The sequence below is a fragment of the Corylus avellana genome, chromosome 6, assembly GCF_965113065.1.
Source record: "Corylus avellana chromosome 6, dhCorAvel1.hap1.2, whole genome shotgun sequence".
In the NCBI taxonomy this organism is placed as follows: Eukaryota; Viridiplantae; Streptophyta; class Magnoliopsida; order Fagales; family Betulaceae; genus Corylus; species Corylus avellana.
Genome location: NC_142495.1, coordinates 5,176,856 through 5,195,303, shown reverse-complemented (window position 1 = coordinate 5,195,303; position 18,448 = coordinate 5,176,856). Strand labels below are relative to the sequence as shown.

General features: G+C 36.5%; 2 protein-coding genes across 2 annotated transcripts; both read right to left on the bottom strand.

Annotated features, from left to right (window-relative positions):
• Nucleotides 1-236: 236 nt before the first annotated feature.
• Nucleotides 237-3,924, bottom strand: TBL26 (TRICHOME BIREFRINGENCE-LIKE 26). Its single transcript, XM_059600247.2, has 3 exons — nucleotides 3,516-3,924; nucleotides 2,747-3,030; nucleotides 237-1,320 (listed from the first exon to the last, which is right to left on the bottom strand). The coding sequence occupies exons 1-3, from the start codon at nucleotides 3,772-3,774 to the stop codon at nucleotides 535-537; spliced, it is 1,329 nt and encodes a 442-aa protein (XP_059456230.2). The 5' UTR covers nucleotides 3,775-3,924; the 3' UTR covers nucleotides 237-534.
• Nucleotides 3,925-7,808: 3,884 nt separating this feature from the next.
• LOC132186330 (uncharacterized) lies at nucleotides 7,809-13,895 on the bottom strand. The gene is made up of 5 exons (XM_059600245.2): nucleotides 13,100-13,895; nucleotides 10,214-12,527; nucleotides 9,619-9,679; nucleotides 9,294-9,517; nucleotides 7,809-8,276 (listed from the first exon to the last, which is right to left on the bottom strand). Exons 1-5 carry the CDS (start codon nucleotides 13,212-13,214, stop codon nucleotides 8,213-8,215), a joined length of 2,778 nt encoding a protein of 925 aa, XP_059456228.2. The 5' UTR covers nucleotides 13,215-13,895; the 3' UTR covers nucleotides 7,809-8,212.
• Nucleotides 13,896-18,448: the final 4,553 nt, after the last annotated feature.

Sequence of the window (18,448 nt, the reverse complement as noted above, 5' to 3'; positions counted from 1 at the left end):
TGATTTCGTAGGTTTGTTTTTTTCTCAAAAAACAAAGACAAAATAAAAACAAAAACAAAAAAGAAACTCAATTACATGGTCTTTTGATTCAAAAGAAAGGAGGTGGAGAGTTGGCCTTCATCATTTTGTATTTAAAAAAAGTGAAGAGCTTCTGCTCGTGGAAAAAAAAGTGTGGAGCTTCTCACGCAGGCAACATATGATTGGAGGTCTTGATTGTCAACCTTCAACATTCTAAATTCAACGAACCAGAAATATTCACATCAATTTACTCCGATGATATGTACTGTACTTTTTAAGTTATGGTAAAAGTATTTAATTCTGTAATACAATAAAATGATTACAACCTACTTTTTATACTTCGCTCCGCAACAGTCGATGCAGCTGCAGATAAATCAGCCTGCAGAGAAAAAATTTCCGTAGAAGACACAACTAGAGGATATTTTCAGACGGCAAGAAGACAATCCCCTTGAATTTTCAAAAATCAAAGAGTCAAGGATCTTGACAACCCAGATAACCCAAGGCCAACAAAATTGATCATCTGTATTCTTCACCATTCACCAGCAATTCCATCACCAAATCATTCCAAGAGTCTATTGGCCCAGGCAAGCACCAATGTAGACAATCATTCTGAACTACGCCATTCTTATCCTTTGCAAAAGGTTGGAATTGCCTGTATGGTCCAGGGTGCCCGTCAGGCCTCAATACCGAAAGGCGGGTTGTATCTAATAGCTTCAAGACCACCCCGTTTTTGGATCCTACGGCCGCAGCCTCCTCAAATTCATTCAACTCAATGTTACGCATTGTAGAGTCTATATCTCTCATATCAATCTCACCCTCTTTGAATGGTACTGTTCTATTGCAGTACCCCCCGCTGAACCATTCTCCGTTCTCGAAGTGGTCCGGCGTGGTGGTTCTCAAGAAAACGAACGCCTTATGGTTGTTACGTGTGACAAAGTTGAGAACAAGACGAAGTGCCTTGCGATATGCATAGTCAAATCCTAGCTCTGTTAAATTCTTTCCAGGGCAGTAGTGACAGCCTGCGACGGTGTTGTTCTCATGGTAAATTGCCGTCTTGAGAAACCATTTTCCACCAGCAATTACCGCGTAATCAAAATCCTTATATTGATCGGTCCATTGTTCATCAAGTTCATCAAGATAAACCTGGACTTCCGACAACGAAACTCCATTCATGTCCTCAAAGATAGCTGCTTTTATGAGGAATGGGGTCCAAATTACTGAAAGGGTGAAGTTGTGAGCAGGAAAGCGCCATCGTTTGGATCGGTATTCCTCATCGTGGTAGACCTCAACAGCTTGTTCCACCTGTGGGGCATAATCACCAAAATTTGATTGATAACACCATATGTAGGACCAAATTGTTGAATACCGACAGAGGATACATACAATGCTCCAAAAGAAACAATTTCAAACAAAAGAATTTAATTAAGCATGTCAGGTGGCGGTACGCCCTAGTATATCTATACTGAAACTTTCTAAAATTTGAGGTCATGGGGTACCACCGGAGGGTCTAGATTTAGAATAAAAATACTATAGAAACCTGTTCCACTAGGCATTTTCTCCCTAGCTGGGTATACTGATGCAAGAGAATATGATAAGAACAAAACAGAACATGACAAAGATAATTAATTTTATCCATTTACATTGTCCACATATTGCAGCAAACATTCCTTTTCTCATATTTGCGATTGGTGAAAATAGAACACTGTTACCCATTCTTTCTTCCCCTTTTTTACTGCAAGAATTCACTTGTTGGTGATAAGACAAACTACACTAATTGGTGTTGGCTAGACCACAAACATAGAAAAAGCCAACAACAGTAAGTAAGGTATCTATTTACTAATTATTAACGTTCAAGAGAAGCCATATGGTATTGGTAGCTAAACCTGCTTAGACAAGACACTACAACTTCTTCAGGGGCAGTAGTCTAACCATAGAAGTGGCAGCTCTCCTCCACAGATGAAATAAACATTGATGGTTGAAGTTGTACTATGAGTTCCCTCCCCCATTGATCTAGCAGCACCAAAAAGAACTACGCTAAGAAATGGGGTACAAGCCAGCATGCTTTCGTACCCGTATTTTAACCAGAACCTTATGGGAGTAGTTACTAGATAAGGATCCACGGCAATTACCTATTCGAATTGCTAGCAATTTGGATAGATAATTTGAAAAAACTGAAATGGGATTCACATGTTGGGTAAGTAGCTGAACAACCCAAAATTTATTTGGGCAAATGGATCTCATATAGGCTCTTTTACATTACCTGCCCGAATTGTTGTGGATCCCAATCCATACTTGGGACCCCGCCCCCACAATGTACATGATAGAAAGTCAATGTAGAAGTGCTATAGGTACTGTAGATAGAGGCAAATCTTAGTTATGGGCTGGCACATGAACAACTGATGCCCCACCATTTCTATTCAGTCCATAGGGTCACCTATTTAATTAGCAACGAAAAAGTGGCTAAAGTTGTAATAATTGACTGAATCAAGGATGCTTAGTTTGTACAAATAACCTTGCAAGACATAGAATAAAGCACACATTGATGATTCCAGTTCTTGAGCAAGAGAAAAAGGCATATACATGAACAATCAAGAACATTGCAAAACCTGATTTGAAGAAAAAATGGCACACAAAATTCCAGACAGAAACAAAAAAGAAACCAAATCCTGTCCAAAAAAGAATCTGAGATTTCTAAACATACTTAAAAACTATAATTTTTAAAGTGTACCTGAGAGAGGATGCAAAGCAATGACTGCACATGGTTACGAGAGATGGAATCACCAATAAAGGCCCATGACTTGTTCCTCATAAGATGTAGAAATCTCTCAGGATTGAATCTGGGTAATTCACAGTCCCTCGGATTCCACCTCCAGTAAAGGTAACCGAAATCTGGCCGCCCGTTCTTGAGACAATTTTGATGACCTTCAATCACGTGGCAGCTCTCATTTGTGTATGCTGGACCTGATTGGTCAGCTATCCAATCTCCCGTAAATATATCACATTTTGCTGCAACTATTTTTGTGTAAAACAAGATGATCAATATGATGGAAGATCGTGGTAGGTAGTGGTCAGCAGAACTAAGGAAGCACAATACAAAAAATTAAACTGAAAAAGAATTCACTATGCTTATTTATCGATCTGCTTTTTAGTGTAGAAAACGAACATTGTATATATTCTCCGATATTGCTTTCAAGCTTCAAACTAGAAAAGTTTCTGAGTGCCCAACAACTGAACAGCAAAGAAGTAGCTGAGTTGAAAGATCTAGCTAGACGACAAAGTGAAAAAGATCAAACTCTTTAGATTCGAAATCTCCCATGGTGAGTTATGAATTTGCGTATTCAAGCATTCCTAAATAGCAACAAAAAAAAAAAAAAAAAAAAAAAAAGGTAGGCTGATTTTTTCTCAAAGGAAAAAAGAACAAGAAAAATAGATTAAAGAACACCAACATCAACATGGCTTCAAATAAACAAACATTAAAAAGATGGAAAATTTCTCACCGTCGTCAGATGTCTGGGTCTCATTTTCAGGATCAACAGAAGAAACGGACGCTTGAATAGGAAGAGAAACTACAGGGGACTCTGCATTTTGCTCTGCAAGAGGGGCTGTCTCTACCACTGAAGAAATTCTGAATGAATCAGAGGAGAAAAGGCGAAAAGCGAGACCCAATAAGAGAAATGAGACAGCAAACTTCACAAAGACATGATTGAGTTTGTGAAGTGACGACAGCTTCGAATCCCACCTCATTTCCTTCACCATTTTTGGTGTCAAAAGAGACCAAGAAAATCTCTGAGCGGTGAGAGAGAAAAGAGAAAGATTAGAGGACGAATTTAAAATAACATTTTTTTTGTTTTGTTTTTAATTTTCTCCCGTCCCAACACACACAAAACGGTGTTTTAGCATGAAAATTATTAAAGGTGGGATGTAAAAGAGAAGATTATTTGTTGTCTATTCTCTATACGCTTGCTTGCGGCAGTAGCCGTGTGGATATAAATATAGAAGTTTATTACAGACAGGTACGTGTTGTCTGTACCTTTTTTATTATTATTGTGACGGAAATATGTCGCCTCAATAAACATATTTTTTTTGAAATCTTACCTTAAAATATGGTTGGACTCCAAATCCAAGTGAAAAAGAAATAGGAAAGAAAGACAAAAATGTATATTTGGTGTAAGGTAATGGGGTACATGTGCAGAGTGCAGGGGAGAAAAGAGAATAAATGTCAATCGGTCCAGATTTGAACATTTCAAGCTCTGATTATTTTAGATTTTGGTTGCAAGTTGGAGAGAGAACACAAATGGATCTGAAGCACATGCCCTGTGCTTCTCCTTCAACTTCTATTGGGTAGTACTGGATGGATAGCTCAATTACAGCTGGCTCGAACTTTACTTACTCATCATGCTTTAAAGTGCTGTTACATCGTATGCTAATGTGGCGACCTGTCTCTCTCTCTCTCTCTCTCTCTCTCTCTCTCTCTCTCAAGTACACTCACACATACACATGCAAATCTTGGCAAGCTAATAAATTAAGAAAATACATATATCTTCACAACTTTTTCTAGGCAACATAAATTTGATAAAAACAAAAATACACCAAGAAAGGGGTGAAAAAGTCCCGACCAAAGCACAATACTATTAACACAGTACCATAAAAAAATTGAACATTAACAAATGAATTAGTACGGTCCAATAACTCTAATACTTCAATACCCTTTTCTTGTCATGGCTTTCAAGATTGTTCCTCATCCCACTTGGTATCTATTGGTGAAATTGGGGTGCTCAAATCACTCATAGTAGGCCCTTAAGGCGTTCTAGAAGTGGTGCAATCACCTCCTGACGCATTTGGGAGTGACTAAGATTACCCCCAAAAGGTTTTGGGGGTGGTCTCGGCCACACCTAGTTTTTGTAATAGGTGGTGTTAAAGTAATGATTAAGTGATTAAATTTACTTCTTCTTACTAGCTTAAGTTTTTGGAATAACTGGTAATTTAATATGGTATCAGAGTTAAAGGTCTTAGGACTAGGATCGAACCTTGACTTCGTCAATTCACCCCATTTAAATTAAAAATTCTACGTGTTGGACCTCACCTATTAAAAGAGAGTTTGAGCTTACACGTGAGGATGAGTGTTAAAATAATGATTAAGTGATTAAATTTATCTCTTTCTACTAGCTTAAGCTTTTAAGATAACTGGTCATTTAACAGATAGCCGGTCACCCCACTGCATTTTCATATTTTTGCTTTTTTAAATTTTATTTGAGTATTTAAAAAAAAAACAATGTAGTGTTTTTTTTTTAAAAAAAAAATTATTTTGGTTCAATTCTAATAAAAGCATATATATATATATATATATATATATATAGTTAAGTTATCAAACTAAAAAATATGAATAATTATTTTATTTCACTTATTCTCATTTTCAATAATACTTGTTTTTTGTTTAAAGAAAATAGCTAGTCAATCCGCAAAATAAATGACTCATATATTATTTTCTTTGAATATTTGCAGTGTTATCCACTCATATTTTGTATTTAAAATAAAGAAAAAGAGAAAGCAAAATAAAGGAAAGAAAGAAAGAAAGAAAGAAAAAAAAAAAAAAAAAAGGAAAAAGCTTCTCTCTAGAATTTGTTGTGCTTTCTCTGTATTTTTGCATGATGTTCCATTCTTGAGTGGGACTTGTGCAATTAGTCACATCATGGTGATTAAATACTGTGCTTAACCAAATCTAATTTCCTACTTTAATCATTGTTTTCCTTTTTACTTCCTTTTGGGGATTCCATTTCTTCAAGAGGTAGGTGGAAGCTGAGACTCCCCTTTTACGTAGATCACTCCAAATGTTTGTTTCATTAATAAGTATGTGATTTGTGTCGAATTATTACACCTGTTTGGAGATTAACCAGATGTTAATGTACATTAAGGTACAACGTTTGGTATTATGTTCATATCAGTCAAAATGAAAAACCAACCCTCCCACCGACATAATTATATTTGGAAGGGAAAGTGAAACAATCTGAGGGCTTAAGCATCCTTATTAATTGATTAAGACACTTAAACTGGGCTAAATTGCTCTTAATTTATGTAAAAATATGTAAATATGAATGCTATTATTAAGGGCATTGTGTGACAGGGACTCCCGTCCTATCTTCTTAATGGGAACGCAAAAGCTTTGAAGTGAAAGGCTTTCCGTCTCAATCACATTTATTAAATGGATCTATTATTTGACCAGAAAAAATAAAAATAAAATTGGATCTATTATTCAGTGAGAAATGTCTATTGGCCTGTAGCCTCATGAGTCACGTATTCAATCCGAAAGGGAAAGGCAACCCACTGTCTTTTCCCGGAAGAGATGTGCTCCATTTATTTATTTATTTTTTTGACCTTTCTCCATTTATTTATCACAAAGAAACAATAGCAAAAAGGCTCAGATTTATAAAATATATATATATATTATAGCTGGGCCCACACACGTGTTTTTCTAGAATAATAGATAAGAAGAATTAAAGTAATTTATATTTATGTGTCGGTTTTAAATCGTGTTAATGTAGAAGTATAAAATTATATAAATAAATTTTAATTCGATAATTTAATTAAATAAGTTAGATTTATCAACAGTAACTTTTTAATTTCATGTCAAAATTATAAGTTGCGGCAAAAATTACTGACTCTAATATTGAACGGCCTCGTTCTAAATAGTTGGAAAAACAAGTGAAGAAATAAATAAAAAATTATTCATTTAGCAAGTGAAATATATTATATGAACGTCACGAACAAACTAAAAAAAATACCAAACCCAATCTCAGTTTTTCAGTTTGTAGTGGCCCAGGTGCCCTTCCAGAGGGCACTAGGCTCAGAAAGTATGGGCCCATTGTAAGTGGCCCTCATGAATTGATTGTGGACCAACGCTTGTCCATAAAACTTTAGGGCCCTCCATCCGAAGCGCACGTCTTTGTGCTTTTGTACCATATACGGTAATGATTGGTCGGATCAATCTCCTTAGAAATTCGATCCAAAATACTCTTGACTTATTAATTAGCTACATTCTTATTTTGCGGCAATTTTTTTTTTTTTTTTTTCCTTGATACATAAAAACAGCCTAAATCACTAATTTGATAATCTACAAGTTTAAAGAAATTATAGGGAACCTTAATCCGAAGAGAAAAACTTCATGCATGATAAGGATACTTCAAATTGTTTAAAGACATATACGAAATTGGGAAGTCGAGACCCAAATTTTGAAATTTGTATATAATTTGAGATGGAATCTAAAGACTCCCAGTTGGCGGTTTTCCGATACTTCCTAACTCCACATCTGAGCTAAGGCATATATGTTCCTTTATTAGATTGATTTGTAAGAATATACTACAAACTTTAATTTATATCCTAAAGGTATTTATGGACAAGAGAAAAAATAAATAAATAGAGAAAAAATTATGTAATCTAATATTAGGGAGGCTCACTGCTCACTCAAGCACTTCTGTTTGAAGTTTGGGTTCCTGGGCCACCCAAAATGATTTTCCTAGTGAAGCTTTAGCCCCATTGATAATTCTTGCCCCTTAGAAAAGGATACATACAGAAAGTGAAAAATATTAATAAACTTGTCATCAGAGAGGCCAGGAAATAAGCGAGAAAGTCTTTGGGGGTAATTAAAGTGGAAGAAATTGTCTCAATTGGGTTTTGATGAAAATGGCATATATAGTTTCTGAACTTTGACGCCAATAAACACCAAAACTCAAATTGCAAGATTAAAAATAAAAGCTGCTAGAACAGAGCTTTTAATTAAATAACTAGGCAACAGGATGAGTACTATGAACCATACTATTATATTAGTTCAAAATAAATTTCAACCTCAATAACTACGAAGAACATAATTCCATATACAGTAAGAACTGGAATCAGATCAAGGAAAAAAAAAATTACTTGATTTACATATAAAAATACAAAACATTAGCACACATTTACTTTGGGTGTGCAACAGGACAATCCCTTTCAGATGAATCAGGGTATGTTTAGTAACAGATATATAGCTTTCGGACATCAGCGGCATACCCACCATCTAACATCATATTATTCATATCCGTCAAGGTGAGAAAACTTAGGATAGATCCTCTAAATGAATTTGTTAAGATGGTTTTTCCAACTCTCGGACAGGATGTCTTAATATTTCCAGCATGTCCAAACTGATGATAGAACTTCGTGATTTCTATTGATTAACAGTGGCTCCTCTTGGAGGTTTCATACCAAATCCATGTTTTGCCTTCTCAACTCTGTTCAAAATGTCAATAATGATTTGGTATTAGATGAATGAATTAATGCTTACAAACTGAGCATTAAAATATTAGATGAATGAAAACATCATGATAACTGGAAACACAATCAAGGGTAAAATAGATTTATCAAGACATAGAAATTGAGAGGAGGTCATTCTGTGAAAAGACTCATTTCAAAGACAGAAAGAGTGTTTCCATATAATCGAAACATAGAAAGAGTGTTTTGTGAGAAGAAATATATACTCCAACACCTCAGCCCAGGACATGGCTGACGAACATCAAAAGGGGGAAGTGGAATTGGTTTTCTAGCCGTGGGTGCTAACTGATTACGGAGTAGTTGAGTACAGATGATGCAGCATGTGGTAAATGCATATACAGCACAGATTTATTGGCATGCATGCTAACAGTATCTTCTAGAAAATGTATATCCCCCAGCTTTGCTTATTTTTTTTCAAACAAGGCAAAATTCTTGCAAGAATATAGAAGATTATAGAACAGTGATAAATTTGTCTCTAGTACCCATTTCAATGCACAACCCATCTTTACTAACCTTGTACACCTTAAGCCCCCCCCCCCCCCCCCCCCCCCACACACACACACATCATATTACACAAGCCATCTCCAGAGCCCTTGAGGTCATCATGTAATGCTTATCCCTGGTTAACCAATAATCATTTGCCCATTACTTTGCTACCTGCCTCTCTCTCTAACCTAGGACACCCTCTAGCTATTGTCTAGTATATGAAACAAATGAATGCTACATTGGACTTTCGAGTACTAAAAATTGATCTGTGGAATAAGAACTGACATGCAACAGCAGACGAATATGCAAAGTTATTGATTTAGGATGAACTTGAAATTCGTTTTCCTTTCCACAAGGACCAGGAAATTGGATCTAGCTATAAGAAAAATACTTGGATGATAAATAACTCACTTAGCAGTTTACTACATTTCATGTAATTAACAGGTAAACAGAACCGAGGAAGAATTAAGAAGAAAAAAAAAGGCACTTACGTTGGAGCAAGTTTGCCAAGGCTATCTAGCTCCTCACCAGTGTCCTCATCCAGGACTCTCCCAGAAATCTCAATGATGTAAGATCTATCTCTACCAGTGGGAAGTCCTCTATTAGAGAGCAAGTCTAAATCTTTTTGGTGAAGCTCTCTCCCATTTACAAAAACACCAGTATTTCCTCCAGCACAATTCTCTGGAATGGGATAATTGAACTCTTCAATGAATGGCTGCAAGAGAAATGCCAGTCATCATGAGCAACACGACTAGGAAGAAAATAGAAAAACATGAGTGATGGACTAATGCTTTTGTCAGAATTAGTTGATCTTACAGGTATTATTCCCAGACAAGGCCCACCAATTATACCCCAGAATCCAGCTCGGAAATCATACCTGGTTAAACAAATTGAAAAAAAAAAAAAAAAATCCATTAATACAACCGGAGTATGAGAGATGAGCACCCAATTCTATCAAAAGCACAGTTGCAAAGGAGACAATTAGTTTAGAAAAAAAGTTTTTAATGATGAACATCCTGATTTCCATATAGAGAATTAAAAAGAACGTATGTGAGGCAGATGGATTTATGTCAAATGAGGCTATATCCAAATGAGAAACCAGTTAGCAGAATTAAATGCACGAAATATTCTGATCAGGTCCAAAATATGGTTGATGTTAAAAACAAATTCTTTACAACAACAAAGTTGATATAAAGCTATTGAACTCATTTTCATCAAAACCGTTATTTGTCTTTACCATAAATGATCATGCATCTCTGTTACTACTTCACTCTGCATAGGCTTGTGAATTTAAAGCATGCATGTCTGATCACACAACTTTGATATAGCACTAATAACAAATTGCAATGTTAATTTGAAGCAAGCATGCCTGGAGGATTGATGCAAAATAGGCTTATGAATGTATACTTACCAATATTTTCCAGGTTGAATTGGTCCAGCCAGCTTTTCAGCCTTCTTAACCACACGTTCTGGTATGAGATGACCATTTACTGATACATTACTTCTGTGACGTTCATCTGTTTGATTAGATCTAGAAAAATCCTTAAAGCTTTTCTTGATAATGTTAGCAAAAAATGATTCACCCCCTTTGTTGTTTCTTGGCTGATCGTCTTCTCTGCTTGCATCCCCAGAATCTTGAGAGACCCCAGTATTGGAGTACTCATTGAATGATACCTCCATCTCAGTAGCAAGTGACGCCTCTTTCAAAGAATTTTGGCGTGTGGCAGCCTTGTGAGGTTTCGCCTTCTCTTGATCTGAACGACTACTTTGGTTTCCCTTCCCAAGACGGTCCACAGCATTATTATTAGAAGAATAATCAAAATGTTCTTGAAGAGGTGAACCGGGAGGTGGTGGAGACAGAACAGCTCTGGTTGGTTGCTGACTGGAGTTGTTGACTTCTTTTGAAGCAATTAAGACTTCTGGACCATTTTCATCCTCAGAGGTGCTGGGGGATGAAGAAAGAAAGCTTCCCATCTTCTGAGCATTGATTGAGTTCAAACCCGGGCCAGTAGACAATGAAACAGGTTCTCTATCTATTGAATGAAAATCGTAACCAGAAATATCATAATCATCAGAAGAGAAATTAGAACTATTCAGGTTCATGTGGCCGAGGAAATGCGAAGCACTGTCTTTCACCACCTCATTAGAGCTACCATCAACATCTATGGGAATATCCTTTGTTTGTGCATGAACTGAAAGAACTAGTTTCTTGTTGATGACAGCAAAGTTGATTACTGCAGAACATGCCCCACATCGCATTTTTTGTTTATTCTTCACGGTAAGAAGTACTTTCTTGGGCAGTTGCAGTAGCTCAAAGCAATTATAACATGTTACAAAGGGGGCACCATTTGCTATGGGACGGCAATAGTGGGCACCACTGGCTAACACCACCCTACGAGGATGACAGCGAACAAAACCACCCATCTCAGAATTAAGTTCACTCGGCCATCTTGCATGGCGTTGTGGATCACTAATGCTTGATGGAGGAGGAATGATAGACCTAGAATTATGACCAAGTGGACCAAATGCCCCAGGTTTCTGATGATGGTACATAACAGGATTGTTAGGGACATCCGGAAACCTTTTATTGCAAAAAGAAGTGGGTGGAACTGGTGCTGAGACTCGCTGAAGTTTGTCATAACAATGGAGACAAGAGCAAGAAGGCTGGTGAAACATTGAGTTAGCTGGGTATGGCTCAAATGAGTTGGGATTAGAGTCAATATATTGTCCAGAAAAGTATGGATGCAATGGCTGTGGTGGGTATTGACCAGGTAACTGGTGTGGAGCTCTCCTAAGCATTTCAGGTCCAAAAGGATCTCCATATCCAGGATTATGATTTGGATTATGCATTTGAGGAAAGAAGCTATGCATGGCCATTTCATGCCTGTTGGTATAAGGAAATAGATCAGGCCAATGATTGGAACAAGGGTGGCCTGCACCATGTTTATCGGACCCAGAGAACTGCATTGGAGCCCTATTTGAGACTGAAGAACCATTTTGAAACCAATTATCAGGGCCACCATAAGGATCTGGAGGAGCCATCCTGCCATCAAGAGGAACCCTCTCTTTTGGTTTTTCACCCACATTACAAGACTGATTAAGTTGATCCTTTAGCTCATCCAGCTTCCTCAAAAGCTCAGCTCGATCGTGTTCAAGATACTTAACCCTATTAGCCCCATCTGGGTCATCAGGGTTCCTAGATGATTCCCCAAAACTATATGAAGAATCCAACTTGTAATTTGACGGGCCCTCATCAGGATAGTTTGAAGTCGAAAACCTCACACCTTCGACATCACTTCTTGGGTTTCTTCGAAACCCCTCCATCTCACGTCTCTCTCCCATTTTCCAATCAGACATCCGACCCGATCTTTGGAATCTTTCCATAGATCCAATTTCAGAATTCAGTTCTCCTTGTTCCCTTCCCATTGCTTCACCCAATTCATCTCTTTTTGTGTTCATATCGAGACCAGTCTCAGTTACCCAATTATCAGTTGCAACCTTAGATTCATTCCCATATCGCTCAGCATATGCAACATCATCCTTCTTTGAATCCCTTTGAACACATTTCAAAGAGTCACCATCTGGCTTAACATCTGTATCGGAAGCATCACTCAAATCAATCATTCCTTTATTCGAGGAATTCTCTGATTTAGCAGGTAGTTCGCATAACCTTTCTTCATCTGACTTCTCGGACAACCCATCCCCTTCGCGATTCTCTTTTTTTGCTGCAAATTTAATTAACAAGAATACTTATACTCAAATTTTAGTTAGAACTTTACTTTCTAGGGGGGTAAGAAAATCAAGTGATGTTCTATTTTGTTGCAGAGAAAACGAAGGAAATGGTCACTAGTTGCAATGTTAAACCTCATGCTTAGATTTCTTTCGGCATCCAAAAATATTAAAAAAAACTCAACCCCTACGCCCAATGGTTGTGTTGCTTGCTTTCCCTGCTCTTGGGTTCTATACAATGGAAATTTAAAGCTTCAGATTTTGATCTCGTTTCTAATGTTTTTCTCACAAATTAGAAAGACATTTTCTCAGTGAAATGCAATAACGAAAATTCCACTCTTGAATTATCATTAGCATAACGAGAAAAAATAAACAGCGATGCAGCTTTTGATTACTCAGAAAGGGTTAGATAATATAAAACAAAGTAACATTTTGATTGTGAAGCATAATAAAAATCTTTCGACTTCGGTTGAAGGGTTCCAAAAATTCGAAAAATCATTCTCATTCTCTCTGTCTCTAAAATTAAACAAACGGTTTTTACATTACCATTTAAAGGGAAGAAAAATACCTCGAAGAACAGCACCGCAACCACCGCACTGATAAACAGAGTAATCAGCGAGCTCCGGGAGAAGATTTTCACACTTTGGGCAAAGAACCAACCGTACTTTACCGGAGTCCGCCATTGGAGACACCCAAAGAAAGCCAAACAGAATACGACGACGTACCAAACAAGAACAAGTGAACAAGCAGAAATATCCCTTTTTTTTCCTTTTCTAGGAGCAAGTAGAAAATCTTAAAAACGAGAAAAGATGCAATATTTATAGTCAACGATTGACAGCTGAGAAAAACAGGAGAAAAGGACAACAGAGTATGAGCTCAGCTAAATGTTGTCTTAATTGAGAATCACATCTAATCCAAAGTCCGTACAACTTGTTTGATACTTCTTTGAAGGGTTAACCTCAGCTTTCTCAGGAACCAAACAGAGGGGAAAGAAAGAGGCAAGGATTTTCGTGGAGACAAATATTTCGGAAAAAGACCGGGGTAACGCCTAGAATTTGTGAAATGTTCTGAAACTACGTTCGAGGAGGTTGTTCTATCAAAGTGAGAAGGCTTCGGGGAGACAGACAGAGAGACAGTGGGGATCGTTTTCCAATGATTTAGGGAAATGAGATATTACCAAGTTAAAAAAACAAACCTTAATTTAGGGTCGTTGGCCTCCAGCTTTACTCTTAGAGAAGAGAGGAAAAGCAAAAAAGTGGAAGACCAGTTTCTCTTTGATTCTTCTCTTTAACTTTATTCGCCATATCTCTCTCTCTCAGCGAGACTCTCACTTTATCTTCTCTCTTTCGTTTTCCTGGGTGTTTCTTGTTTGCGACTAGTGCCAAAAAAGCACGGTTTTGGCCGTTATGAAAAGAAGTGAAAAGAGTTAAAGACGTGGCCGCTTAAAATCTTAGGCTGACAAGTCTGTGTTTCTGACCACGCTCCATCACCCACCCACCATTTTTCTCTGCTGTGGTCCCTCCCTTTCTCTCTTCCCCTGCTTTTCTTCTTTCTTCTGTTCAGATTATATGTTTTGTTTGTGGTTCAACTGCCCCCATTGATGTCATTTTGCAACTCAACTCCTCGTGTTCATATTGATATCAACGGGACAACCTACGCAATGGCTGAGCTTGTCAAAAATCAAAATCATTTATCTGCATGGGCTCTGCTAAAATATTGCCTGAAGCATATCTGCAATTTTCATTACTTAAATATAATCTCAAACACAATTTAAAAAAGATACTCTGCGGATGAAGTATTATTATATTATGGTTATAAAGAGCCTTATTAAGATTAAGATGATGGTGATCGAACTAGTTGCCATTAGGTAAGCGTTGAATTGGGAACGAAAAATTAAAAGTCAACATATGATCTTTTTCTAATGCAATTTAAAATTGGAAAGAAATCTAGAAGACCCATTGTTTAACCACTCCAAGCAAGAAACTTGATTGAGATTCAATTTTCTGACTTTGAATGGAATTAATATTTTGGCATGGTTCCGCAACTAGTATATTCAAATACGTATGAAGTATAAGGTCAAAACCAAGTTGGATGGTCTTTACTCGTGATGGATCCAAGTATTGCCACTTCATATAATCAACCGCAAATATTCATTTACGTCGTTACTAAAACTTACTATTGGTGACGACATCTCTCATCATTGATAGCATTATAGGTTGTTGCAAAAAATACCTTACATGAGACAACTTGTCGTTGCTATTATCAAGTTATCAGCCACAACAATTCTGAGTTGTCATTGCTAATTTGTACATTAGCAACGACTATACAGAATAATTTGACATGCATGTTAGCAATGATTGTACAAAGCTCTTCGGATGTAACGAGCTCGTAGCACTGGCAATGGAAGCTTTGACCACATGATCAAAGAACACATAAATTACATTTTGAAAAGTTGGTTGAGTGGTATCATCGATCATCAAAGCATGCAATGAACATTCTTATTACAAATGATGGTATCAAAGTAAATAAGGAACCATTATATCACACACAAGCTTTAATTAGCTACTGTAGGATCCATGATCAAGTCTCCATGGGCATGCATAAGGTTCGTACTCGTCTGCACCAGAACCTACCCTGCAACCTAGAGTAGCTAGGTGGATTTCCCTCATGAAGTTGGTTTTCTAAAAATTATTGATTATTTTTAAATGTTAAATAATGGAATATTAACAGTAAGAGAGTTAACTATAATAATGCATAAAATTTTATAAAAATAATAGTTGAAGAAAAAAAAAAAGGAGAAAATCGCTGAACTAATAAAATTTATGAGTTATTGGAATGGGCTTTGAGAAAATCTCATCACAGAACTAACTCAACCCAGCTCACAACGAAATGGGCTTACTTGAAGCTGCGAGTCTAAAGTTTCCAAGATCTGTTCAATTTGGGCCATCCGAGTTTGTTCAATTGGGCTCACCCAGATACATGATTAAGTGGGTCGGATCTCCACTGACCTTTCCTCATTCAGCAAAGCCCAGTTTCTTTCGGCCACAGCTGTAAGAAATCCAGCTTAGGAATCATAAACGTTGACACTAGAATGGGTTGGGGGAGTTATTTGGACCGCTCCAAGTCAAAAGAATTGTCCATGATCCAACACAGTTTTGACCCGACATGGTTGGCGGGATATGATGGGCTCGGGGTTGGGTCTGGGTTGTGATTCAATTTCAACCCATTTGAAAACCTTGGACGAATGGGGTTTTCATATTAATCCAAATAATAATATTTTCTTTTCTCTGAATTTTTCAATGAATTTGTCTGCAGCTTTGGTATAGGAATAATTAATTAAGTTTGATTATTGCAATATTTGGTTTAATACTAGTTTGAAGATCTTGATTTGATCAGCGGCAGATCCTTAGGTAGGCCAAAAGTTTTAATTGGAATTTTAATTTATAATAATCCATTATAGAGTTGTGAGTAATTGACATTTGTCACCGTTTTTTGAATCGTGCCAACTCTGAAATGGTGGACTTGGAAGTGGACGGACATTAGTCACCACAAATCTAGTGGCCGACACAAGTCTAGTGGTGATTACCATTAGATCAAATAGTGGTGGCCACCATCATCAATCAAGCTGCCAAAAGTGTTAGTTTGACAAATGATGAGACGTTAATTTGTTTATCTCATTTGAAATAGTTAATCGAAAGAAAATTCTCAATGAGATCCACCTCGAGTATTACATTCAAAGATATTAAATTATTGAAAAATATTCTAAGTTAAAAAGTGCTAAAATTCATGATAATAGGCTTGTAGCTTAACTTAGTAAGAAAAAATTAATTTAATCATTTAATTAATATTTTAATATTTAATACGCATCGGCTTAATTTTTTTTATTTGTTATCATTATTTAAACATTGAACGTTTAAGGCATAAAGATTAACGCCTTAAACAAAAATTAAGACTGCTGAGGGATCAAATAAAGAAATGCAAATTGAGTCACGCATATGGATATGATCAAAATTATCAGAGAACAAAAGGTTAGAAAGGAAAAAAAGAAACAAAAACAAAAACTGTCGTGTCATGTTAAAGTTTAAAGCCAATACACTTGATATTCAATAGATTTATTAAAAAGAGTGTTCTTTAAAAAACATAGTTACACGTTATTTACTCAATTCGATACAATCCATACAAACGAAAAAAAAAAAAAAAAAAATCCGAATTATACAATAAATCATCATGATTTCCATATACGTACTGATATATCATGATTACCTGTTCCATTGATCATATGATATGTGTTTCTATTTCCTCCACAAACCAATCCTTTTACGAAGGGCTGAAAGCCATGTTTTCGTTTCCTTCCATCGTCGTATTGTCACCACCTTCCTCTTCCAAATCTTCCTGATCACATCAAATTCCTTCACTCTGCCCACCATGGCAGACCCTCTGAAACTTCCCCCGGGGGGGCTCGATACGATCGAGGTGACGACAACGTTGTTTGCGTGAGGGAATGGGGCGCTGAGACGCTTTGATCCGCCGACATGTGGCAATGCCATCAGATGACGATCGATGATATGACCAAGTGTAACCAATTCATAAGAGTCATACAGAGGGCTGCCACAATCCCATATGGCTAAACCCCGATCTCCTTCTTCTTCTTCTTCTTCATCTTGATCTTTCCCTTCCAATGTTTTTTGCATCTGGGTTTCAAAATTCAAACTTCTTTTCTGTATCAGATTTTGGTTTAAAGGGAGTTTCCTAAAGAAACGGAGAGACAGAAAACCTTACGTTTCTTTTGTGCCATTTCATATTAATTATTTATGAGAAACAAATCCTTGAGGTTACCAAATTACCCTGTTACAGCAAGGAGCTGAATAAGCATTCAATGGGGACGATGTTGTCCTTGTCATCCTTGAACATGAAGGTGCCCTGTATTTACAGAAAACAAAAGAATTCTCGCAGTGTTTGGTGTTGAATACGACAGATCCATCTTGCTTAAATATTGGCTTTCAACAAGAATACCTGCTTAGCTACACATTCATAATGACACCACCTATAACATAAATAATCTGCATTTTCAAAAGCTCCAAATATATATATATATAATTGGAATTTGATTGAATTAGCTGTCTTTGAATCAGGGAGATGCTAAATGCGCTAAAAACAACTTTTAGTGCCTTGTGGGAATACACGAAAATGATCAGAATTCACAAATGCATGATGTTTTCTTTGTACCTAATATCCATATTTTAATACTATGATCTATATCTCATTGTCCTCCGACAAATATTTTTATTATGGTAAGTGTTTTGATGTTATAGTTTAACATACAAGATTGTTTACCTTTTCACGCATGTTGACTGAGATTCGCTTATAATACACGGATTTAGGATTGAGATTTTCCTTCAAAATTTCAGGACCCTTTTTTTGTATCAAACCCGATTTGATGTTGAAAAGCTTACGGTTTAAATGATTTCTTTCCTAGGCTTAGTCCATACTCCATAAATATTATTGTTTTCTCGAAAATAGTAAAACATCGCTGAAATTCTGTGGACGTAAACCACATAAATCTCTATGTTTTTTGATAGCTTGTTTTTGCGTTCTTCTTAATCACTAGTTCTGGGGAATATGATTAATTTTCTAACAATACGTTTTTCATAGTTATTCATTTAAATCCATGGATTTATGGCGTTTAATTAAAGTTAACAATTCTGTTCTACTACTTATCAGCAGTTCAGCACCTTCTAGTATTATGCATGTTTTTTTTTATATAAATTTAATTTTTCAATAAGGATTTGATTTTTCCTTTTTCTTTTTCTAATAAAGGAGTGTTATCCTAGACAATATAAGTAATACACTCAATTGAATAATGGGACTTGAAATTTATAAGAATTGTTTTTCTCTTTGTTTGGTGAGACTCCAGTAC

Excerpts from the sequence above, each read along its gene's own strand:
- TBL26 (XM_059600247.2), bottom strand. The coding sequence starts at position 3,774 with ATGGTGAAGGAAATGAGGTGGGATTCGAAGCTGTCGTCACTTCACAAA. Across the intron at positions 3,031-3,515 it reads GACCCAGACATCTGACGACG|TTGCAGCAAAATGTGATATA; the intron begins GTGAGAAATTTT and ends ACACAAAAATAG. Across the intron at positions 1,321-2,746 it reads TGCTTTGCATCCTCTCTCAG|GTGGAACAAGCTGTTGAGGT; the intron begins GTACACTTTAAA and ends TATGCCCCACAG.
- LOC132186330 (XM_059600245.2), bottom strand. The coding sequence starts at position 13,214 with ATGGCGGACTCCGGTAAAGTACGGTTGGTTCTTTGCCCAAAGTGTGAA. Across the intron at positions 12,528-13,099 it reads TTGCGGTGCTGTTCTTCGAG|CAAAAAAAGAGAATCGCGAA; the intron begins GTATTTTTCTTC and ends TTAAATTTGCAG. Across the intron at positions 9,518-9,618 it reads CTTGTCTGGGAATAATACCT|CCATTCATTGAAGAGTTCAA; the intron begins GTAAGATCAACT and ends TTTCTCTTGCAG.